At 34.0% G+C, this 26,849-nt stretch overlaps 2 protein-coding genes across 8 annotated transcripts in view; one reads left to right on the forward strand and one right to left on the reverse strand.

Annotated features, from left to right (window-relative positions):
* Positions 1–18,492, forward strand: part of LOC138306751 (death domain-containing protein 1-like) — a 67,690-nt gene extending 49,198 nt beyond the window's left edge. For both annotated transcript variants that reach the window (XM_069247221.1, XM_069247220.1), the window contains exons 3-13: positions 8,655–9,036; positions 9,689–9,887; positions 10,924–11,058; positions 11,631–11,813; positions 12,259–12,387; positions 13,526–13,760; positions 14,236–14,365; positions 14,688–14,801; positions 15,143–15,572; positions 15,879–16,142; positions 16,510–18,492. In XM_069247221.1, the coding sequence (XP_069103322.1) occupies positions 8,655–9,036; positions 9,689–9,887; positions 10,924–11,058; positions 11,631–11,813; positions 12,259–12,387; positions 13,526–13,760; positions 14,236–14,365; positions 14,688–14,801; positions 15,143–15,572; positions 15,879–16,142; positions 16,510–16,614 (2,306 nt within the window). In that variant the 3' untranslated portion in view covers positions 16,615–18,492. The remainder of the gene's footprint in view (positions 1–8,654; positions 9,037–9,688; positions 9,888–10,923; positions 11,059–11,630; positions 11,814–12,258; positions 12,388–13,525; positions 13,761–14,235; positions 14,366–14,687; positions 14,802–15,142; positions 15,573–15,878; positions 16,143–16,509) is intronic.
* A 2,003-nt stretch (positions 18,493–20,495) lies between these two features.
* Positions 20,496–26,849, reverse strand: part of LOC138306749 (phosphatidylinositol 4-phosphate 5-kinase type-1 alpha-like) — a 50,261-nt gene continuing 43,907 nt past the window's right edge. For 2 of the 6 annotated variants that reach the window (XM_069247216.1, XM_069247214.1), the window contains one exon: positions 20,496–23,536. In XM_069247216.1, coding sequence (XP_069103317.1) covers positions 23,525–23,536 — 12 coding nt within the window. In that variant the 3' untranslated portion in view covers positions 20,496–23,524. Of the gene's footprint in view, positions 23,537–24,535; positions 24,561–26,519; positions 26,560–26,849 lie in introns of all 6 variants that reach the window. The other 4 variants (XR_011205908.1, XM_069247215.1, XM_069247217.1 and 1 more) reach the window with 4 other exon arrangements.

Genomic DNA, 26,849 nt, shown 5'->3' on the forward strand with positions numbered 1-26,849 from the left:
TGTTTTGACATACTTTGAGTGATATACAGCTAACTATATGATACCCGCACAACTACTTTCCTTCGCAGACCTTTCTGAAGATACAAAGGGTCATATTGGAGAAGTTTCTTTCCCCAATTTAATGCCTCAGTTCAATTAATAATTGCCCTGAACCTAAACAACTTTCCCACTATTTTCCATTTTATTAGGCGACTCTATCATTTTCTTTGTCAAAGTAAAGTTTCCAAACCCCTTCACTACTATCTTACATTTCATAATGCAATTTCTGTATGTAAAACTTTTGTAAGTAAAATTTTAGATGTGTTTCTCTTACTATTCCATTAGAGACGATTCATGAAAAGATATATGTACCATCTATACATATTACAATAAATTAATTGGATAACTAACGCCTGAAAATTCACAATACACCATATGTCATATCAATCACTTATTAATAGCCCAGCATGATATTTAGTGATGTTTGTCCCCCTTGTGTACCCCATATGTAGCTTTACCTGTCCATTCTTGTGACCCGGGCCGGTAATCGATTTTCATTCTATTTATAACTTTCCTGAGCATAATAAACATACGTACGTGTATAGGATGCTCTTATTTATGGCTAGTTACTACTGAAAACAGGAATTATTGACGATTCACTCAGAGCTTTCCACGGAATTAAGTGTATTCTTTCATAAGGTAAGATGCTTTTAGAACTGTTTTGTTAATGGAACTAATACAAAGTTTAAAGTCACAAAATGATTATGGTACTGATAAAAAAAAATTCTCTGCTAATTTGTTTGGATAATGCTGGGGTTGGTTGCACTTTTCAAAAAGGAAAAGCAAATTCAATGTACTAATAAAAACGCTATCAATTAGCAAAACATGAAGGATGTTTACATATTAGGCACAATAGTAAAATTTTACTTCGATCAGATGAATATATCATATATAAAAAAAACTCTGTACACATCTTGATTACTTTTCTTTTTTTATTGCATAGAACATATATCATAAAGTACGACTATCAGTGTTGTTTAAGTTTATACCTTAATGTGAGACGTCATTATTAACGCTCATTTATTCTACGCGATATTAATTATTATTTTTATTCATATATATATATATATAATTTTCTAAAGAATTTCATATATTCGGTCAGATGCATCTTCATCTAACCAGAAAAGATTTAAAATACATTGGTCTATGTTCCATTCGTTTTGGATAAGTTTTGAGCCTCCGAAGGTCTGGAAAAAGTACACCAAGCTGCATTATTGAATTAAGATTTATGAGGATGCATTATTTATAGACACAGGGTAATAGTGACCGGATTATCAAGCCCTGGTGGTGTCCAACAGCATCGACAGACTCTTGTACAGTAGTGGTGAATGTCACACAAAATCACCATTAATCACTAACTACCCGACAAAGGCGGTAAACAAAATCATGTCGGAAGCTGAATTCCTCTCTGTTGTAGATAGGCTGTATACACGAACAATTACTTCCTTTATGCTACATACGGGCTATCGACTCGAATGTTTTTTTCTGACATAGAAAGAGGTTGTTTGCTACAAAACATTAATGTGACAACAACATTGCATGTTACCTGACAGATATACTGCAAACTAAACAATTTTCTCGGTGACCTAATTTCGCGTTGTCTTGCCTATCTACCTTTTTTGCGGTGGTTTTATTTACAGTTACATTGTAAGGTCATAGGGTTCTACTGTAACTATGCCTCACACTGTTTTTTGTTTCGATTTATCTTCGCGAAATTTGTTAAAATTAAATAGTTTTAAAAGTTTCCCTTATTGTAGATTATAAGAGGTTTTTTCCATCAAATACTTGTTTATCTTATATTGCTAGCTTGTTTATCTTATATTGCTAGCTTTATTCATTTCAAAAATGGGATTTGTTTCAAAGTAAAGATTTTATCTCCATTAATTTCACACATCCTATAGAGTATCTTTTGAAATATCATATACCAGGTGTTTCTTTACTATTGAGATGGATAACAATAAAAAATGTTCATAAGCATGATTTAATGTATATATAATGTCCATATAAGTTTCTTCAAACTGATATATCTTTTAAAACTTATTAGAATGTGACGACTTTGATACAATAGGGAGATAGTTGCCAAGACATCCAGAAATTACAGAATACGTTTACTGATAAGTTGATCAATATATAGTTAATGTTAATTTCATTTCAAAAGGTAATGCGTCACAAAGAGCGAAAACGCCTTCATGTGAAAAACGGATCTATTCTACACAACGAAAAAGTCGATTCAGCGTGAAAAGAATGACTTGAGGTTAACGTGAAAATGGTCTTAAATAGACTCGAGATTACCATTAATTTTAAACAAACTATAAGTTCCCTTGAACAATGACCCAGAAATGACAAAAACTTTTCCTATGTGACATTGACCTCGTTTCCAGTTCATGTTGATGTGAATGTTGAGGTGCAATTTCAGATCAGGATCAGTCTGGATATGGACCGGAGTTTTTCTATTATTATTTTTTAATCGGTCAACGTCTAAGTTAAAACTGGGTAACTACGGTATGTTTGCGCTGTGTTTCCTTGTGATGCAGTATATTTACCTTATAATAGTGCAACGCAAAAGATAACCGTCAAACCATCCTGCCACATGATATATTTAAAACAGTTTGACCAGGCGTCGATCATTCACTACAATTACCGTTAGGCTTGATACGAAATAAAGTAGAAGTTTTATTTTTTTAGCTTCATATTCCAAATGTAAAATATTGATCAAGGTAGGCAATTGTCTGTCTTTATGCCTGAATGAACAAATAGTACAAATACATTTGCCGATTACCAAATAGGTGCACATTAGTGGTGCTATGAAATGAGTGTTAGGGCCTGATATATTTGAATGTTTGCTTACTTTTCTCTAAAATCCAAATAGATTTTTCAACCAGATTAAAGTGGGTAATTTAAGCGTACTGTTTGGTGTCTATTCCAGCATATTTGAGTAAGGTAACACTTAGCATAGGCGACAATTTCATATCCCAATAAGACACAACATTGATTACCACAATCCCCCAAATTGCACTACTTCATACAGTCCCGCACTGATTCTCTCATACAATCAAGGTTGATCGTATAATTCAAAATAAACTGAACCTTTACGAAGCCTTATATTTTTCGTGCTTAACATCCAGATAAATACTCTATCTATATTAGGTTTGAAGTAAATACCGCATAAAAGAAACAAAAAACAGCATGTTTTCTATGACGCTGGATATCTGTTACAATAACTGTTAACCTATCCAATTATTGAAAATAAGATTAAGTAATCATACGACGGACTTACTAGCCTACTAAAAGCGGCTGTTTCCTATATATTATTGCTAACTCTTCACCTTCACTTAGTATATGTACCATATCAATCCTGTATCGACATCCCCATTCAAATCCATTGTAAAAGTTTGTAAATATAATATTTGAGCACTTGAGTTTATTTTGAAAACAGCTTAAGAGGTTTTCGATTAGAATGAATACAAGATCAATTAATCAACTTTATCGCATATACCCATAGTTTGTCATCGGGAAATCAGATTGGAAGGTCGTGCACATTGTACATTACTCATACATGTTTTCAATAATGTTTCAATTTTAATGTTAAAGTAAGTGTGTACGGCGTAACAAATTGCCAGAGACACGTATTGGAAATTTCATTTTATAAAAAGATGAATTCACCCATCTTGTCGATCTAGGTTAATTGACTTACCAACGTAAGCCCAGTATTTGTCAGGGTGAATTTAAGGCATTAAAACGCAGTAAACTCCATTTCAAAGATAGGATTAGTGTTATAATTGAAATATTTGCTGAGAATGTTCGAATTGGTAATAAGCTAAGACGCTATTGAGTACAGATAGTATACCGTAATTACAGAAGTTGACCTATAAAGTACCAGTAAATCGACCTACAGTACCAGTAAATCGACCTACAGTACCAGTAAATCGACATATAAAATACCAGTAAATCGACCTATAAAGTACTCCATAGATATCCTAATCATCAGAACTATTCTTTTTTTCTATTAAGGCAATTTTACTAAGAAAACAGTGATACATACAGTGATTGTCATCTTCTTTTCTCCAAAATGTCGTGTTCATCTAAATGTTTATGGTTTAAAGATATTGATAGATCGGAGATAGATCCAGACAAAATTCATTATGTAAAGTAGATAAACTAAACAAATTCATATTGTTTCAATAATATGTTTGATACAAGTTTCAGGGTCAGAGTAACACAGACTAGTTTGGCATATAGTGTTAATGCTTTGGTTGTATGTCCATCCTATTAGCAGCCAGAGTATGGTGTTACTGAAGCACCGGGCGATTACTCTTGAGGAATGTATGGATCTTAAGATATACTTCGTTTGTCCTCTTACATATATATATGATGGTTATTTTCTTTCTCATATTTATTTTCCTTTGTGTGAACGGTCATGTTCCGTTTATAATCAATGTAATACATGATTGTGTATAGTATGTAAATATTAATGTTTTCTGTTTTAAATCGGAGTTTCTAACACTTTCATACAACCATAATCATTTTGAATAAAATTAAAACCATCATTCATACAACTCTCTGGGAATGAATATTTATCCAATGTGACGTATTATCATTTCCAATGTTTGTCCCAGTAGTCATTCCCGGTGCCATGATTGTACTTTAGCGTTCGTGTTTATAAAGACAATTTGTTTCCGAAACAAAATATGAAACCTGATTTTTGTAACCAGAGATAGTATTAGATATAGTCCACCTAAATGATTTTGATATTCCGTTGTGTATTTTATTGATGAATTAAATTGTGACATTGTTTATCTTTATATGAAATACGTAGATCAGACAGGAAATGTCGAGAGTCATTGTAAACAGTGATGTTTGTATAAAACGGCAGATATACTTTGTTATCAATAATCAATGATCAATATATATGTATAATCAACCTAGTGCTTTACAAAAGGCGTGTACTTTTAATTATTAACCTAGTCGTAAATAAAGTGCGTAACCATGGGATTTTAAAGATACTTCAGCAGTACATGTAATAATATTCCAATTTATAGTACAACGAACTTCGATAACTTCGACACCGTTGATCTAAGCCTGAATCGTCCAGATTACGATTTTTTTTTTCGGACAGCCGAATTTCGTGTTCTTAGTTAACATGTAACGTAACGGTATTCCATTCCCTAATATTTCCGTCCGGACTGAGAGTATTCCGCATTATCGGGAGTCCAATGTAATAATATTTTGGAATATGGTTGTAAAGTTTGAGATAAAAATGAAATTTGAAATATACTTCATTCGAACATTTGGTGATTAAATGGTAGAATATTTTTATCCATCAATGTGTTTTATCATGAATAACAACATTTATGCCGGTATTGTAGCATTGGTGACCAGGTAGCTCAGTCTGTTATTCAGATAGTGTGCGGAGGTCCAGGGTTCGAAATCCCTTAACATTTTCTCCTTTCCTGTTACATATATTTCTTTGCAAATTTTTGTAGATTTTGCTTCGTATTTAAACTATAAATAGCTGGACTAGATTGGATCGATAAACATTGAGAAATTTACGTAGTTCGGCCTGCTGATTACTATGGCAAGTTGAATGTTTCACATTTAATATTACATCAATTGACAATGGGGACAACATTAATTCAAACCACCTAAGAGAGGCGCCGAGGGTTTGATATGATAAAGGCCTAATTGTAGCGAGTAACCTTCGATGTAATTAAATTTGATCCCACATGATTTCTAGGCAATCCATTAAGTATAACCTGAGTACCCACATTTCCTTTTATCTATTTCTATAAAGCCATGTTCAAACTACAAAGGGTTTGACCTCTAGAGATCAGCTGGCTTTTCATCGGCTACTCAGCTAATTGATTTCACTTAGTGTACCGTGCAGTTTTGAAATCCGGGCATATCCTCAAAAATAGCCCAAAGGAGCTAAACTGCATGAACATAACGTCAATAAAGTCACGTGATCTCATGGTTCGTTAAGTTTTAAATTTAGATAATAAGCATTTGAAAATCTACGAAATAGAATACAAAATTCTTAATAATATATTTAGCTGTGTTTCTCTGCCCGTTTTTCGAAAATGTCATCCTCGATACTTCAGGGGTAACTATCACATGTTGTGAAGTTATATTCACCCCTTGGATTATTTCATGGTAAAACGACAGTGATAGTAACCCCTGGAGTATCGAGGATGCGCAAATATGACAGTTATTATTTTCCTCACAATCACCGTGTTAAATATCTTCTTAAATATCCCCCGCCATTTCCGATTATCCTTTACGACTTCCACACATGTTCAAAACAAATATGACGAGCTCTATGACACCCCCTCCCAAAACAAATATACCCGAACCACCTAAAGACCCTAATTATATTTTCCTTAAATTTTCATAAGAGATAATGATTATTTTTTCTTTTCTAAAATAAGTTGTTTCTACTATTTAGACCTTTTTTGCTTTTTTATTTGACTTGATATGTCTCATAAACCGTAGTCTTATTCTATTTCAACCGGATATTTTAAGTGAAATTTTGTTCTCGTCAAGTTATCAGATGGTTATTAGTTTAAATGTTTACAAGTTACAACCGACGACAACCAACTACACGTACTACGGTTCAGAATGTAGACATGGAATCGTCTATTCATTATCACTAGATAAAACCATAGCAGTGTTGACAGGTACACGCCAAAAGATCAATCACTCGCCATCAAAGCAAATATGATAAAGAGAAAAGACATTTGACCCAGGGTCTGTAAGTCAGTTTGGAGGGTCTTCGTAACGGTGTACATGTAGAAAAGGCCTCGTTAAAGTTCTAATATGATTTATCGCGCACCATTAAAACTACTCACACTTAAAATCACATTGTTCGTCAGAAGTCAACGACGGTTGTTCTATATTAGTAAAGTGAGTTTATAACGGGACTTGATATGTCAAAATGTGAAGTATTTACACGGAGCCATTGACAAACTGAAATACAATAAAATGTATGATTTGATAACGTCGAAATGATTGTACAAAACATAGGTAACCCAAACGTGCTTGTAACAGACATTTTCATTGGCTTGTAAATCTGAATTATTGTTTTGTTATGGTTGTAACGTCGCTGTTGATTGGTTGAAGAATTGACATTTCAAAAGTTAAAACATCATGTGTAGCTGGAGCTGGAATCCACAACAGACTTATTGTAACAGTAATTTTATATAAATTCTATGTTTATGGGGAATCGTTATAACATAACAATTTTATAATAGTACTCTCTATTAAAGTCGAACATTTACATTATATAAGTTATCAATGTTTGAATAAGACCTGAAAATGTTTGTTTCCTAAAAAAGGTGGGCATATTGAAAATATCATCCTATGGTTATATAGTTTCAAACGTCATCTAGAATAATGTTAAGTCTGCATATTGATACCACACTTGTGTAGTTTGTGATTATCGTTAAAGTGGTTCTTCAAAGTGGTCTCGCTTGCCTTAGCAAAACGAATGGTACAATAATCGTTTAATGTCCATAAATGGAAAGACTCTTTTTAACTTCATACGTGTAGTCGAAGCGGAAAATTAATCAAGCTTGCTTACGATTACTGTACTTTTATTTCCGGTAATAAGGACAAAATGATGGGTGGGTAACCATATGTCAACATCACTTTGCCATTTATGGTTCAGATTTGTTTATTTATGATTTTTGAAAAACTGTAAATATCAATCGCATGGAATTGAAAATGTATTAGAGAGCAATTTAACACCTGTTAGACATGTTTGTGTGCTAGGATCGCTACGTGACCGACTTACTCGTATTGTAAAGATGCAGTCGAGTCTTAACCACACCCTGCGCAGGTAAATTACAACATAATAACCCAAACCGTATACTTCAATCCGGAATGTAGATATTAGCAATGTAATGGACTTGGAGTGTTTGTTTACTGTTTACATACAAATGTTAAAGGATATGAACAGACATCGTCTTATCTACAGGTGTTTGGCGCCGTAAACACGATCTAATTCTCCACAGTGAGTAATACGTGACACTATGCGTATAACCCAAAGTTGAACTACGACATGTATTTAGATTTGTAAACATCATAGTCGGTTAATGCAATTCCAAGCAGCTGTACGCTTCAGATTTGACTTCTTACCTTCAAATAGTTCTTGTTATTTATTCAGTCATTATTTGTTTAATGTAAATACGACCCTTCTTATCTTGTAAGTTCTATTGTTTAACTCTATTAACCTATAGTTAAGACTCATGGAAAATACTTTCGTTTATGAGGATGCTATTAGGCTCTTGCAACAAAACATGGCAGAATACAACTTTCTTTTACATGTTCTTTGTATAGTAAAATAATAAATATATCAAATAAAATTGATGGTATTTAAGTCTTTATTTTTTCATTTTTTTATGTCGATGCAATACCACATCACTATTGGAGTTCACAAAGTAAACACTATAACGATTCATGGTTGCGACTTCAAATTTACGTCAATGTTGCAATCGAAACCTAAATTAAAACAATAATTACTATGAATCATCATCATCCAGTAGCGTAAAGAATAACAATAATGATAAATTTGCTGATACGAAAATGAAGTTGTATGCCACATTCTTCTGTGATTTCAGATGACGAAGCAGGCGTTGAAGAGCGAGAGCTTGCTGAGAAGCTTACTCGTCTGAATGCGGAAGTAGCTAAAGCCAATGCTGACCTGTCCGAGGCACTCCGATTGTCTGCCGAAACCGAAAGTACAGCCGTAAAAGCACAACTAGCAGCAGAAAAGGCAAAGGAAGAGGCAAAACGAATAGAAGAGGAGCTTGAACTGAAATCCAAAGTAGACGCGAAACGCAAAGTAGAGCATCAGAAAAAGATGGAAGCTCTTCAGAAGCAGAAAGATGAGGAAGAACGCATGGAACAAGAAGCGAGAAAGCAGAAAGAAATAGAATGGAAAAGAAAGGAAATGAATTCTGGCGAGAAGGGTCCAGTTTGGGAAAGGTGGCCTACACATGAGTAAGTAGCGATATCCAACTTTCCTTTACTTCAATAGCGATTCTATCGAATCTGATATTTTGTTATCATGTTTTCTTCGCTTCAGATATTTTGAAGCATTGTTATTTTTTTGCATATGTATTTGTTTTCCCATGAAATACCAAAAATACTTACTGTTCACATTCAGATATGATCCACATATCTATAGATATTACATTGGATATACCAAGGAAAATAATTATTTAAATTGACGAATCTTTTCACAATCACAACAGTAAAAGGTAATGGTAGTGCAATTTCTCAGGTGTTTAATAATAACAAAAACTCAAATTCACATCATTTCATGAAATTTGCAGTTCGAATTCATGTAACAAAAGCAATTATATAGGGGCCGGTGAGCGCGTAGGAATACTGGTAGAGAGAAACACAAAAATGGCTGACCTTGAAAGGCGGATGGCTCATAAACGATTTTTGAAATACAAGTGTTCTTATCTTTTAATCTTAATTGAATGCTTTTTAACTTGCATTGTCAGCTTTAAGTGTCAACAGTTGCTCACATACTTTTTAGGTCAAAATTTACAAAATAAAACAAAATCCAATTCATAATTATACTCCAGGAGAACCACATTATTATCATTACAGATAGTGTCATTATCATTATCATTTGTAACAGGATAAACATTGTGAGTGATGCCCATGAAGTGGGTGTCGGATGCATGGTCCGAGGGAACCCGTCTAAATTTGACCAATCACAGTTAGAGTTGGAGGTCATGGACCAAATGCAGTGTAGGGTCACATACGAAACCCAGGAGGAGCTGGTCAGCTGTGTCCTAAAACTGACCAACAAGGCCAACGAACAACAAACCTTCGAGGTGAGACGAAATAGCATGGTGCTTATCAATATAGTTAATATATAGCAATATTTTGAGATGAGAGAAAATACCGGACCGGAACTCTTCTGTATTGGTATTGTTTACATTATGTTTACCACTGAGCGGTTATATACTGATTATACTTTATTTAGAGTGAAATCCGGTGGGGTGTTGAGAGAAGAGGGGTGTTAAAATAAGTATTATAGATACGATAGTATGTGAATTCTGATTCCAAAAGTTACTTTTATATTAAGTGATAGTAGGAGGACTGGTTTGCACGTTGTCAGTATAATGTGACCAGGCGTAGTTTGCTCGTTCGATGTCTCCGGCAACATGATTCAGTGAGATAGCACCATGTACAGAACAAAGGTTCCACTGTTGCAAAGATATACCACAGTCTCCCAAATTAAACAGATACGAACACACACAATCCGTATTGCATGCAAGGGACGTCGTCCTGGATGTTAAACTTAAATCACCATCAACCAACCAACAATCGTTCACAGAATTAAATACTTTCCTAAACGTCATTTACAACAAAGAGATATAAATGTCTATAGTGCTAATGAAATAGATTCACCTTGTTTTTCTTAATCAAGTTCGAAAGCGTGTGAAATGGACTTACAGAAATCAATCTGATTAAAATACAGATCCTTATTATCACTACGTTGAAAAGAGGATCTGGCAACATCCCATTAGGGGTCACGTTCTGGTGACCTTTAGAAATGACAATCAAATTACTACTGCCAGAATCTTGACTGGGGACGAACTAGTTTGAAAAAAAACCTGTCAGACTTATTTTCGTGTATAAAGTCAATTAAAATAACAATGTGTAGAAAATACATTGTATTTAAAGTACACGTGACAAAAATTTCATCCGAGCATGATCCCATATGGGATGTTATCAAATTCGCTATTGAACGGAGTGGTTATAAGGATCTGTATTTTAATCAGATTGTACACAAATACATTCACCATGTGTTTTTTTTATTATTCCATTTCGAAAGAAATCTATTCACCTTGTTACCGTTTACAGGAGCCGATCTATGTAGCTGTGCCATTCCAGCTGAATCGGTCATCAGCCTCGTCCAGGGAGCCTTTCATCAAAGCAGAAATAAATGGCGAATGGAAGGAAATCCCGTCTCGAGAGGTTACGTTTGAAAACTATAAGGTAACTTATAATCTATCTTTACTGTATCTCGCTTAGTATAATTGATTTCATCATAACAACATTTCAAGTGGTTTCGATATTAATTTCCCTTTTAATTAAATATTAACATATCTAGGGAACATATCTAACTGACATAATAATATTTTTCGCTGTTGAAAAGATATCTTAATTTCTGTTTGTATACATGTTTAAAAACAATAACACATAATTCTTATATCATAATTCTTTTTTTAACGTGGGTTATGTTTGTCGAAACTGAAGTTAATATCTTTTGTTTTCCTCATAAATGTATGCATTTTCAAATATATTAAGGTTTGTACATGTAATTTGTACAATAACAATTTGTTGTAAAACATACAGTGTGTGAATATAGTTCCATGTATATGATGCTTCAGATCCATTAAAACACCGACATACCATTCAGATACCATGACAAATAGAGAGCAAGCCACAGACCATAGAAATTTAAGAGGATGTTGTATTGTTTTTGTAAGATTTGACATTTGCTAATCCACTAACTTGACTTCACCCCCTCAAATAAATTCGAATCTTTTTATTTTTCATTTTTTTAGGACGTAAAGTTTGCCCAGGCAGAGATTAAAGGTCAGACAACTCTCGCTGTTATGACGAGATACAAGAGAGATTACGTCACACTATCGAAGAGACCAGCGAAGATTGTTTCGTCATATGATCATCGCGTGACACTTACAGTTCAAAAAGATACCTTCAACACAAAAGAGCTCTTCCGGATGCAGGTAAATATTGAACAAAACAAACGAAACGCAACTCTAAAAGGTAATATCACCCAATGGCTGGTGCATCCCATTGACATTTTTACATTTTAAATTGTCTTTTATGATCGAGCGTCTGGTCTAGAGGACAACATTGTGCGTGATTTCAAGGAGACGCAACAAGAAAATACCGCAGTCTTCTTCCACAGCTTATGCACGTTCACACCAAGCAACGATTATCACCCATACATGATTACTGTAAACTTTCTTTCTTTTGCGTCATCAAATTTTAGCGCGTGCGTAAGCGTTATGATAAATGTGATTGCTTTTCTAGCGAAAATGAAGTTAGCGCAATTATATCAAAGCACAACATATCTCGAAAATATTACTACCGCTTAATCCTATACGTTTACACTACACCGCCATTACCAGAACATACACCATTGTCGCGATATTTTTTGCCTTTCAGGTCCAGCCCGTTGATTCTGCTACAATTAACGACTTGCAGGCAAGACGGCGGGAATGTAAAGGTTTATTGACCACAAGTCCCATTATGCACACCGACTGGGAGACAACAAGCTTTGCCAAACCAATTACGGTATGTTCAAAAACCTTCAAAACCGAGACTTCAAAATGCATTTGATGTATCGATATCTCTTCAAAATTAACCAAAGCGATACAATATTTCCCTGGAATCATGAGAATATTTTTTTTCAAATGCGCAAATGTAGTTGACTACCAATTGTGAGAAGCAATATTGCATCGCGCCATCATTTAAAGTTGTATGGTCTATCACTTTTGCTCTTTTTGTCATAGTGAAAACTGTATAATTGCTATACTAATTTTTCTCCGTCTGTCCGAGGTTTAAACCTTCTAATTTTACCAGTTGTTATAAAGTTGCAGCACTGGAAGTATTTAATTACAAAAGTAAAAAATCGTTTTAACGTGTGTACGTAAAATATGCCGAATCATTCCGAACATCGTCGCGACAATCTCGAAGTAACACGAGAGTTGTGAAACCAAGAGAAAATGTCAAATTTTTTTCGTAAACAAACATGTAGTCGACCTCAGCAGACTGGATCTACAAAGAAAATAATGCTTACAAATTACAATATTTGATACAAATGATATTGATTTACGTCAATGTGTGAATTAGATGTTTCAAATACTCACTCTGTGGACATATACCAGCACGATTTGCTCATATTAGCCAGGAGCAAAACGTAAACAAACACATGTGCGCTTACGCTAGTTACCTGGATCACCACGTGCATGACGTGCGGACGTCAGTCACGTGATACGATTCGGAATTCCGACAAAACCCGAAGGTGCTGAACATGAGGGCGTTTTATTCACAACCAGGAATATATGATCCCTAGATTTCGGCTCTCTTATAAGCTGACATATAGTTTTGGGGAGCTAAACCATTGAGTTACGTGTCCATGTTCAAATATCAAATATAAAAGCGACATATCGTTACATTGAAAATTACCAGAAATATATTTTTAAGTATACATAGAAATTGAGGCATTATCAGTCAATGCTTTATAAATGTATTGATAGCGTCGTTGACTTTCATAATCTTGTCTGCGTTTGAGCTCCGTTTCATTTCCATGCGTAAGACATTTCCTTTTCTCTACAAGTTAGCAAATTTAGTATAACCGTCCGGATTATAGAAGAATATATCATTTTGCAGTTCTTGTCATCAGTTCAATTTTCATTTTCCTGACATTTAGGTGACGATCCCCTGTCCACCCAACCCCGCCAAAGCAAGAAAACTGGCACAAATTCGAAAGATGAAGGAAGACAAGATGAAAAATCCGGTCAAAGTTCAAGTCATTGATTTCGAGAAAGAGGCCAGATTGGAAGAACAGAAGAAAAAGGCCCAGCAACAGAAGGAAGCACAGATAGCGGCGGAGGATGAGAAGGTCACTACCAAGTGGTACATGGGAGAATATGGAAATAATGACGGTAAGGTTTGCACAGTAAAGAAAAGACAATATTGTATTTCTTCTTCAAAATCTGTAATCTTCTGAGCAATTGCAATTCTATTTTGTAAATGACAACAACGTTTGAAATTGAAATATATTCAAGTCGTTTTAATTGTCTGTTTTTTTTTTGTTGTTTTTTTTTTGCAATTTTTTAGTGGAAATGACAATATCGTTTTAAATTATTCGAGTCGTTTTAATTGTGCATTTCTTTCAAAGTTCAAAAATGTTCAGAGTAATTGCAAATTTATTATGTAAATGACAGTATCGTTTGAAATCAAATGATTGGGGCGTGTTGAAATTGGACACATGCCAGTTTGGCGATTAACATACAAGTCGGCCCAATTGCCGAATTAAAGATACGCTAAATTTTCCCTCTTTATCCTATCATGTGTTCTATATACATATATATATCGCTCTAGCCTATGTCGTTATATAATGTTTTATTCGTTTTTCAGATGACGAGAATGACCTGTTACACTTCCTGTCAATGTCTCACACCGGCAAATGGACGGCTCATCCTGAAATACACGTTCAACAGGTCAAACTGGACCTACTCCAGTTCACATTAACACAACCATTCGAGAAGTAAGTGCATTAAAACCTTCCTTAGAGAACACCTCTGTGTTAAACCCACCTGCTTAATAAGACAACTTACTTAGAGTTCCAAATTTTCGGCGCAAATTGATCTGTGTATGAAGGTCAATTGGCAATAAAAACCTTTTCGTCTTTGAACCTGTGAATCTATACAATCACAACACTTTAAAATTAATTCCTAGTTTCGTTTGAGGTTTGACGTTTTAGGATGAAATGCAAAGTATTCAATAACATTTAATTTGATGCATTCTAACGGTTTTTTCATAATTTGTTCCTGAAAACAATAAGTAATTAAACTATTGCTATTCTACAGGTTCATCGTACTACGCACGCGCACAAACGTAGCAGAGGAAACTATCTCTCCTATCGCATCAGCTATATATGAATTCCTCTCCAAGAGGTTTGCACAGGTTATCGTCAAACAGAGGTAGGTATTAATATAGGACTGAGTACAGAACGAAATGTCTGCGGTTAAGTTGTATTTTCTGGAATTTATGAAACCACCATTAATGACTGTATCATTTATTTAAAAAAAAAAACAAATCCAACAAGGGAGAAGGTAACACGAACACGCAATGTTTCAAGACGTGACTGCTTTTGTACAAAAAGTTATTTTATTAAAGAAATTTTATTTGAGTTGTTTTCACTACAATCACAAAGATGAAGCAATATTCATTGGACTTATGTTACCTTTATATTCAGAAAGGATAGGCCTATATCTATATGTGGTTTCGATGATCTGTACTATGTTTATTTACTGCTTTGCAGGAGCGACGATCCCTTCGACTGCCTTATAAATGTTGTGCCTATCTCTAAAACACAAAAGGTTCTTAAGCGTCTACACGATTCAGGCTATGACGATGGACCAGATCCAAGCAGCATCGTGAATATTAATGAGGGTGACGTAATCGAAGTATCCTTCCGCGGAAACGTCAAGAACTCGAAAGACAAAACACTCCGCCTGAAATATAATTCCAACCTGAAATCTGAAATCGGATTTTATGCGTCAGAAGTGGATCAGTATTTACAGAAGAATTTCAACGTCTACCGGGGTGTCGTTCAACTGGAGCGCTGTTACGTTATCAAACCCGACCGGAAGTTAAAACGATCACCATCTGTGGTCGATGAGAGCTCTGTCCCCAACCCACAGGACACAAGGAAAGAACTTCTCTGTGAGATATCGATCAACATTCCGAAGGTATTTTTTCTGTTAACCTATTTCGTTTCTATATCCCACAGATGTCACTTTGAATTCGATATTAACACAAAATTCCATTGGGTTTTGCAAAACTTGTTGGTCATCATACAACAGGGTTATCGCTATTTGTAAGGTTCATCTGATTATACGAATTTGTTTTATATCTCATTCCTGAAAAAATGTTCTGGAATAATTTCGACAAAAATATTAAACAATAGAAGTTCCAAAAATATGTTCAATGTTTGGTTTTTAAATGTAGACGAATTCATTATGTTGTTATCATTATAAACTGTTCTTGTTTTGTAGTACCACATTGAGCCTGCTTACGTCCCAGTTGCTGCCCCTGTCACCATCATCAAAACCACAGACCCCGTGGACGACGGCCTCATACGGGATCTGGCACGTGATATGGGCGACGAATGGAAGAAAGTAGCTCACTCCCTAAACGTCAGTCGCGCAAGAATACAGGCGATCATGAGGAATGTTCAAGTTAGTGATAGGTCGGAAGAGGATGCGCGTTACGAGATGTTGTTGAATTGGTTGAAAAAGATGCCAAAATCTACAGATAAGGTTAGTGGTTATTTACAGTCTATCATTATTTTTTATAATATTGAAACTTTTTTTCTGATTTTTAATATAAGAAAAATAAAGAAAGTAAATGTTTTCACTTTCGATACAAAGTTTGATATATTTCTATTCTACTATGTAAACCAGATAGAAGTTTATGTAGCTATGAACGCCCATCTGGTCCAGCATGTGACCAGATGGGCGTTCATTGTCTAGTATATTCCCAACTAGTTTATAAAATAACGGCATCTATTTTATTTAAAATCCACACGGATTGACATATCAACTATATGCCCATGTGGTAACAATTTATTGCTGGAGTGCACTGTGATGCGACAAAGACCTAATTTTATTTTTGATTTGTCCACAGGTCGCGGTGCTAAGCAACGCCTTATTGAAAGGTGGTCGTGCTGACCTCGCAGAAGATGTCAGATCAAAATGGCGACATAATAAACACGGAGTAAAAGCCTGCTGAGAGCGACAGTTTATCATTACATATGAAACTTTGTATTGACACAGTTCAAATGTCATCACCCTACATACAGATAGACATAAATATACTCATACAGCAAAACTATGTTCTGTGGATACGAGGAATGGTTGTTTTCGTGAGTGTCTGATGCGAGGGACACTTAATAAATATATTGGCGTTCTTTTAAGCTGGAGGAAACTTTTGCCGACATTAATTGGGAATGGAATTCAATCATTACTTGCCGTTTTCTGATCATCAATATATCCTCCGATAACAAACAATTGAGACTAGTAGACTTTCTACTCTACATATATCTACTTTCCATCAATTGTTCACTATTTTAGTAGACTGATGTGGTTACTGATAAAACTTATCAAATACTGGAAATAAGACGGGCTTGAAATAGGCCGCTCTAGAAAATAAGTCTAGGATTTTTACCCAAATTTGTTTAGGGTATGTAAGAAACCAATTAGACTATGACATTTATAACTGCTGCACAGTGGCTAGCTGTAAGTGCCTGATGTTGATGACGAAACATAAATCTAAGCTTGTGCTTTTCTAGAGCACTGGAACATGGCTTAAATTATATACTGAGAGCCATTTCAATATTATGTTAAACAAAACGTCGTGTATTGTGTACCTGTTTTTCAACATAATTCACTTGAATTAACATACAAACTGGTGTTTCCTCTATAAGCCAACCAATGATTCTATTTGATAATTTAAACTCACATATCAATATTTTACGATACCGAACCAGTCGTCCGTCCCTGGTCTAGTATAGCCTTATGTGATATATCTATTTATGTATATTTAGTTTTGAAACCGAAGGGAGATAACCCATTTTATTTCTTTATCTGTACAAGGCATATGTATATAGATTGTTTTTTGTTCTGCTTACGATTTTTGTGAGTTTGCAAAATATACAATTTCGATATCGAGATATCTATACAATACATTTAAATCATCTGTTTGTTATTTTTTCCAACTTGCAAATTACGATAGTATTCCCAGTGAAATATCGTTCCTGAAAAATTATATTGTCAGGATCAGCGAATACATGTAAACTATTAAATCATTTCTAGAAAATATTATTGTCACAAAGAATCACGATTTGAATTCTTTTGATTGGTAAGACAGGAACACGCCTGCATGTTCCCGATTAATTATATTAATTTCAATTATAATTTATTCAATATATATATATATCTTGTTGATAAATCAAATAACTCTTCAATTATTCGTTGTTAAACGATTACAATATTTGATTAAATGTATTATATTCTGTTCTGTTTTATGTACTTCCGTCCATGCTTGACATATTTAAGGTTTACTATAGCGCTATCCCACGAAGTTATTTATATTTCAACAAGCATTTGTATTACACCATTACATCGTTATCTTTTTCACATGTTGTTGGCCTCGTTGTAATTCCGCAGACTCGTGAGGAGGCATCGATATGAGTGCAAAAAAATCGATGTCCTAATCTTACGTCAATCACTCATCAAAGTCATCATTTGGAGTAAAAATAAAGGAAAACAAGTTATTCGTGAAAAAATAAAGTTTTTTTTTAAGTTTGCGCGATTTTTTGTAGACAAATCTTTGCAATATACAAGAGATGGATTTCAGTCATGATGGTTTATCATTGGCGTGCCTTTATATAACAATCGATAATTTGTCTATATTTATTTTAACACAACATTAGTACTAGTCTACACATTATATATTCATCCTTCATAATAGATATAATGCGTATCTCGTGTCTGTCTCACTCTTCCATCTAAATGGGTGGAACTCATTGTTCATTTATTTATCGATTCCGTCCATACGATATATATATATATATATTTGATACATTTGTAAATAATAAAGTCCATGTAAATAATAAAGTCCATGTAACATAGCATACGTTTCATTTGTTGTCTTTGAAGTGACATCATTGTACAAAATATTAGGTTGGGTTCAGAAAAGACGTCTCCTTATGTGACATGAGTGTGTACCAAAATTATGTGTTTTGGTGTGCGTGGTTTTAAATCGGGAATTCTTACAAATTTTACTCTAATGTCTAATTTAAGCGTAATTTCGATGTTATTGGGAAGTATCACAATTGGTCACATTATCCTGAGAAAGGGCACAATTTTCGCTCTAAGGGCGATGTTTTCATTTTACATTTTACTGGAAAAGAGGCGAGGTTTTCGTTAATCACCTTTCTCTGGTCTCATTTTACTGGAAAAGGGCGAGGTTTTCGTTAAACCCCCATATCTGGTCACATTATACTGACGAGGGCGCATATTTTGCTAAAGCTGACAATGAAAGTTAAAACGTACAGATGTATTTCAAGCATCGTTTATGAGACATTCCCCTTTCGAGGAAAACCATTTCCGTTTTATTCTTTTCAGTATTTCAACACGCGCACCACCGACTCCTATATAAAGGGCGTGAATCGACACACGTGCCTTCAGTCTATACACGTACATACACATCTAGCCGACAATGTATCACCTACATGTACTAATGTGTAAACGAAGCTCTTACCTGTAAAGCTTATGGGGCTTGTTTTAGCAAGAAAATATGTCAACTCCTCGTTCAGGTGTTTCTCAAAATATAATGTCCTCACAAGTGAATGGAAATCAGTCCACATATCCCATCATTGTCGTACATGATTAGAAAACATGCTGGCCACGTGCAGGTGACCACCTGTCCCGAACAGGCCGACTCTTCCATATATAAACCAATTTTTAAACGAATAACAATTTGTTGATAGGAAACATTTTTTTGCTGCGACAAGCCAAATACATTATTATTTTTAAGACTAAAATCAGATTTTTTCATTTCCTGCGTAAATATCACTACATATATAAGATTTTTTAGACCCGATATGTATTTGTTGTTCTATTGTGGTCATTTTGATACTTCGGTTAAAAAATGTATTTGTTATGACTATTTTTAATTTTTTAGTGAAATTCGCCATCTTGATGACATCATAACCGGAAGTTCATCCCAGCTTATAAATCATGCAATGGTAACATTTTAATTTATGTGATCAGTGGGTCATAAGTGTTAAGAAAAATATTGGTTCGGAGGTTGGGGGGTGCATGTAGGACCCTCCAAGCCCATGGCCTATATATTCGTGTTGTGTCTTCTTGTTTAGTGGAACTAATGCCTTTTTATAGTGCTATATCACTGAAACACGCCGCCGAAGACACCAAGCATCCTACCCCACCCGGTCACATTAAACCGACAACGGGCGAAGCAGTCGTCCCTCTTTCGGTATGCTAAGCGCCAAGCAGGAGATGAAACTACCACTTTGATAGACTATGGTGTATCTCGGCCAGGGTATAGAACCCAAAGCCTTCCTCACAGGGGCGGGCGCTCAACCGAAGGCCAAAATTGAGGTGGTGTCAAGGGAGACGTTAGGATGAAGAAAGCAAGTTGGGAAGAAGGGAAAAAAATTGTAAATTAAGTCGCATTTTAAAATCATGCAATATGGATAGCAGGTAACGGCCTACCTAAAGGGCTCTGTAAGGAAAGTGCAGAGTTCATTTTCAGATTCGTAATGTTTTTTGCAATATCGGGGCATGTGTATCCGAGACAAGATATGTTTAGAATGCCACAATTGTGTCAAATTAGAGAGTTGGCCAGTGGGAGGTTACCAAGCAAAGCAAGCATTATATATATATATCTAAAATCTCAAATGCATGTTTCTTAACCAGCATTGTCAGCTTTAACCTTCTATCTCTATATCAAATATCATCCCCTAAATCTTTGAATGCAACTTATGATCCAAAACATAAAAGCCAATTAAATTTCGCATAATATCTTCTTAAATGCTTGGTAAAAGCAAAACCTTTATAATGCATAATAATAACACATCATATACAATATATAGTTGTCATCATAATTTAATATGAATACATGATCTTGAATCAGCCATTTATTTCATGTGTTCGTTTGTTAACTACATTATATACCTAATGATGCGCATATAAAATATCCATACATTCATTCAACCAACTTCTACACAGGCATCGTGATATGGTTAACATCCAACTAGAATCTTGTTTCATTTTCTTAGTTGACGTCTTATACGTCTATATGCTTTAATGCCGAATTTGGAGAAATTTATCACTGGCCAACAGACAACCTTCGCGTAATTCAAATTTCAATCGTAATAGTTCTAAAATGAATGCCATTCTGATATCGTCGATTGGATATTTATGATTTTGGAAAAAATATCACCTTATGATTATCACAAACGCTCTTGAAATGAAGCATTTTTAACTGTAAACCTGGTCCCAGCATCACGAAACAGACTTAAGTCCAAAATGGCCCTAATTTTAGACTTAGCCAATCAAAGATAACGTTACAAAAAGTTACATCAGATATGATTGGCTAAGTCAAAACTTATGCCTAAGATGCCTTTAAAGATCCTGAGGCCGCCGAGAAAATCATTTAATTCCCGATTTTTATTCGTCCGTGACAACAGAATTAGTAAGACATTAATCAGATGACGTAATACCCTTTCATACACCCAAACACACCATTTGACTGTCTTGTTTTGTTTGTCATCATTTTACAAATATTTTATATAGCATGTTTCAAGAATGTGACAATGTCTTGTTTTGTTTGTACACATTTTACTAATATTTTATATAGCCCGTTCCAAGATTGTAAAATATCGCCTTTCCTGTAAAATAACGAGACGTCATTGTCAGTGATGATAACAATGTATTTCAAACTCACTTGCAATAATTGTATCACTTATGAGAAATAATTAAGCGTATAATCTACTTGTTGTTAATGGGTTAATGAGAGTTACTAGTATGCTGGTATACGTAATGAAGTAAAAGATGCAAATTTATCAGTTACAGTCCAGAAACAATCTGAAAACTACTCTTCTACCATGTAGACTCCTTGTGGTGCTGTTAAGATGTTTCCTTTTCAATCTTTTTTTCTACTAAACAAAAGGAAGGTCTGGACCAGTCCCACACGAAGCTCTATACATGATTAATTATATAGAAGTAACACATTTTATTGCTTTTGAGAACACCGTATCCTATACAATTAAACAACCTTTATGCAGGCAATATTATTTCGTATCCCTCAAATTATACCTTATCATATGGGAGCTAATGGTAAATAGTTATAACTTGTACCTAGTAATTTCATCTAAAATGTTGGTAGTCAATGGAGTATATAACTGTTAATGTAAAGTGAAGTATGGACACTGTAATTTTACAAACATATAAGTCAAAGTGTCCATTGATGCTAATTCTTGCAATTTATGACTAAATTATCAGTATAAAAATCCTATTCCATAAATAAAGATAATCTGATGAATTATTACAACAATAACGTATACAACATTGTGACGTCGGTAAGAAAATAGTTCATGAAAGACAAACGACATTATATGAAAATACATAATGACTTAAGAGTGATCGACAGTTAGCTCACATTTCCATTGATGTTAGAAACTTACTTGTGTAATATAGCAACATCACCGATATTAATACACGTAGTTACAGCTTATCGTAACACGTTTACTAATGTTGACAGCTACTATATATACATACGACCTACTTTACCGAAAGGTAAAAGAACAAATCATTTTAATAATTTCTCTTCGCATTGAAACAGCTCTACTCCGTCTTTGCACGTTACAGAGTTAGCTCCCTTGCGGGTAGGTATCCATTGTAAGGTCATTATTTTGTGTGTGTTAATCACGTCGTTTTCTCAGAAAAGTATGACGTTACGCTCGTAAACACGTGACGTCACAATCAATACCTACCAACAAGGGCAGAGAACTCTGTAATATGCAAAGACGGAATACATACAATTTTAATAATCTAAATTATGTCACGAAAATCTAAAATATTTAGACCATATAATGCATTGCTATCTCCTTTTGACATCTGATCATGAGCCCATTACTTCTTAAATATTCATTTTCTAATATCATACGTGTGAAATGTTATTCGAAATACAGTATTTCAGAGATTGAACATGTAAGAATGGGCATAACCAACTTGTAGCTTATAAATACTTCATATAAATACGATGAATACTATATAACGCCTTTGTCAGGCATTGCTCGGTATTAACTCCGAACATAAGAACTAAGACGAGAAACACCTCAGATATCTCACTTCAAATGAACAGTATGATATAAAACAGTATATAGAAACAGCAGCGCAATGATAATTTATAGGAATGCTGTCGGTTTAAAAAAAATATCAATGAGTTTACCGTTAAAATAAGATTAATATTACATATACGCTTACAGTATTTCAATTTTTGTGTAAAAAGGAAAATAAATATTAATAACGCATCTCCAATGCTACATCTACTTGAATTAGGTGATCTTAGTTTGAAATCTCGCTTTATTTTGCAGTCTTCATACTAAAAAGACTAATGCCAAAGTACAAGTCTTGTGTCTACATCTGAAAATGCTACCAGTCATCTGAAAAAAATCACCAAGTGTCAACCATAAATTAAAATAAAATCCCTATTTATGGGAGAGTCTATGTGTCCAAGATAAAATAGGTTATTGATCAGTATGGCTTCTCCCCAATTATGGTCCGAGTCCATTCTACACAATAGGGATGGAGAGTCTTTAAAGTGAATCACAGTCTACAGCTAGGAGGAAGATGACAGTATACAATCATAAACCTGAAGGTTGTCATGTTCTTGTTGTCAAGGTAACAGTTTCCTTACCAGTCATTAAGACTGAAGCGTGAAAAGTACATTTGGTTTCACGTCCAGCTTTCAGGGAATATTCACGCTTGTCATAAGCATTATGATGGAAAATAACGGCTAGCGAATGCGAATGATGGTTGCTAGCATGACTACACTTGGAAGCCATGGTTGAAGATCGCTTTGGAAACATCACATCTGTTGGTATTCTGTGCTGCTACAGGTGTGTCTGGAGCAAAAACATAAGACACTTTATAGGAAACCTTTCATCGGTATAGAAAAAATCAATATTTCTAACCATATCAATGCAAATATTTAGTAATTGTTAATCACTATTCTATTTCATTATCGTGCTGTATACCGCTGGAAATTGAAACAATCGAGTTATTTACATTTGACTTCCGTTATTTTTTAAAATGAGTATTTTTTTTTTTTTTTTTTTGCTAAAAGACTAAATGACATGCTGTATTACTTAAAACTAAATAAAAGATATCCAGCTTTAATGATTTTGCTACATTATCAGTTGACCATGTCTACTGGAAAAGCGCTACAAGTGAATTCGTAAGCTACAATAACTAAATAAGTTTTCCATGCATAATTGTAAGCATACATTTCAAAATAAGTAAAAATTATCTTAAAGTATGCTGACAAACAATAGAAGAAATATTCCAGTATTTGTAGGCAAAACAAAATAATATGATATTTAAATAATATTTCAACAGTGCGAAGAGCAAATCAGTAGCATGCTGACTGAGAAGCAAATAAAAATACTTTCACAGACACTGTAACAACAACTTACAAATACATGTTGATAAATAACATTGACGCCTTTATTATCAATAGATTTAAATTCTTCAAAAATATCATGTATATGATTTCATAATGTTTCGCTCCATCTGCATGATATATATATTTGTTGCGTTAAGATCGGTTCTATACATATTAATTGATATAAAATAACTTAATGGGCCAATGAAATTTCAACACATTATATAATAATCATTACAACACAAAAAAAAACTTTCTTAGTTTAGTACAACTATATTTAGTGAATTCGGTTCTGTGCAGTGTTAAATCTGGTAAAATGTTGTGCAAATATGGTGCAGTTTTAGATGAAATATGTTTTAGTCTTATACATAATAACTTAGGCAAATGTTACTGGTAAAGAATAGCCTAAATTCATTATTACAATTAAGCTAAATATTTTAGGGTCGTATGCATAACTCACAAATTGACGACATCAACCAAACATCCTATTGGTACAAAAAGTAAACTTTGATAAAGTAAAATGACTATAAATAGAGTGCTAGTTATTTTGGGAACCTTTTTGATAGAGAAAATATCGTGCTTCTATCGATAATAAAGCTGAAGTAAGTTTTCATTCGCTGAGCATGAGGCAAAGACAGATTGAAACTTTTCACGATAAAAAAATACTGGTCCTGCAAAATAAGCCCTTGGAAATCATGCTTGGTAAGTTATACGAATAAAATTTAATTCAATTAATCCTCCCTTTATTCCTTGTTTACACAGATCCTGTCTAATTACAGTACAAAAATCTGCATGTTTATGAATGATATGAATGTGATTAATAAATTTCCTTTCCTATTACATGTATTCCTTTGACATGCATTTCTTCTTTCAACAGATTAATATCTGCAAGAACAGTTATGAGTAAAAAGCAAACCCAAATGTCAAAGTCTTATAACAGTTTCTGTTCAGAAACATAAAGCAGCATTTAACAAGGGTAAACACATTAAATAATTATTATCAAATTTTATCCCTATACAGAAACGAAACGTTTGGTTGAATACATCACAACTTACCTAGTCCACAATGAAGTTACATTTGTTTGAATATAAACATCTACCAGAGGTTATATAAAGGGGATATAATAACAAGAGAAACAACTTTGTCTGTATCTTCAAAACCAAGCGTACAGTGGAAACTTGCTTTTTTGAAACATAGCTTTCAGTATTGTCAATGCATGCCTAGAGCGGAAATTCAGAAAATGAAAATCAAACAAGATCGCCCTTTCATGGAAATGTCATATTTCCTATTTAACCGATATATTAAGTTGTGTCAAAATTTTCACCATCTTTTAACAAACAATATTCTCTTTATATTGTTTCACATTATTTTTTTTTACTGAATATCTAAGACAGACAGTCATACATATCAACAGAGAAATGAAATAATTTTTGAATTTCTTTTGCAATAAAACCAATTCCAGGAAAGACGATAATCCATTAATCAACATTTTAAAATATATGGATTATTATTTTTTACCAAATTAGAGGATCTTCATTTCTGATCGTCACTTAACAATAAGAAACACACTTATTTTATTAATAATTTCAGAGATTACTTTACAATATCCCACTGTGGTTTTTTAGACACAGAACATAAACCCTGAACCAGCTAGCGTCAGTCACGGGGGAGACATGGTCTAAACTGGTCAACTACTCAGGAGTTCTTTTTATAGCTTTCCTTGTCATCCCAACTGACCACCTTGACATAAATGCCTACTTATGCTGATACAACGTAAAACAAGGTAGTATTTTTTCAAATCTTACTTTGACATTTTGTCAATATATATTCTGCCAATCATATTTCAATATCACGTCACTCAATATTGAACCTAAATGAAACTTCTTCACACTGGGGTTTCAGGAACCAAAAACGATAAGGGTACTGGGTAAAGTATGATTTACCGTCGAATACTTTCATCATATGACGTCACAATCACCGAATTGTAACATTAATCGACGGTAAATTCAAACTTCACTCACGTCATTTAAGTATCTCGAAACTGACGTATTCCTCTATAACACCGCAAGGCATCTTAGTTATCTTTAGTCTCCATATCTTGGTTCAAATTTACATGTTTTATCATTACAATTACATATACATTTTGACATTTTTAAAGCAAACTGTTGCATACTAATTTTGCTCTTTTTTGTAACAATAATAAAACTAAAGACTGCTGCAATTCTACCAATTAAATTTATAATTTCATAATAAGCACTAATGCACTGTAATAAGAAATCTACGTTTATTTTTTTGAATTCAGAGAAAAAAATGCTTTTCACGCAGAACCAATTTTACTGTTAATTTTTTGCATGGTTATAGATGTAATAATCATACACTTAAACCATGTCTCCCCGTGGTTTACACTAAATAAAACGAACTAGTGATAAATTCAAAACCAATACCAACGCAGGCAAATCTTTGAAGTATATTGGTCTTCTAGGACTGAAAGCAAATAGTTCAACACTAAACAAATATCGACACTTCAAATTGTAATTTATTATTCATGATTTTTTCTGGGTTTCCTTTTTGTTGAAACTTTCGTAAAAGATGTAGCCATGCAATGATGGTTTACCTGTTTACAAAACTGATACAAATAGAGTTTATAATTCCTTTCGCTAAAATATTTTTGTTCAGTCTTTTCGCATACATCTTGGAAACACAGGTTGAAATATTGATGCTCTCTTGAATTCTGCAATATGTGTTGATGAACCTGAAGAATTCTGTGTCGACAA

The sequence above is a fragment of the Argopecten irradians genome, chromosome 13 (genome assembly GCF_041381155.1).
Source record: "Argopecten irradians isolate NY chromosome 13, Ai_NY, whole genome shotgun sequence".
NCBI lineage: Eukaryota > Metazoa > Mollusca > Bivalvia > Pectinida > Pectinidae > Argopecten > Argopecten irradians.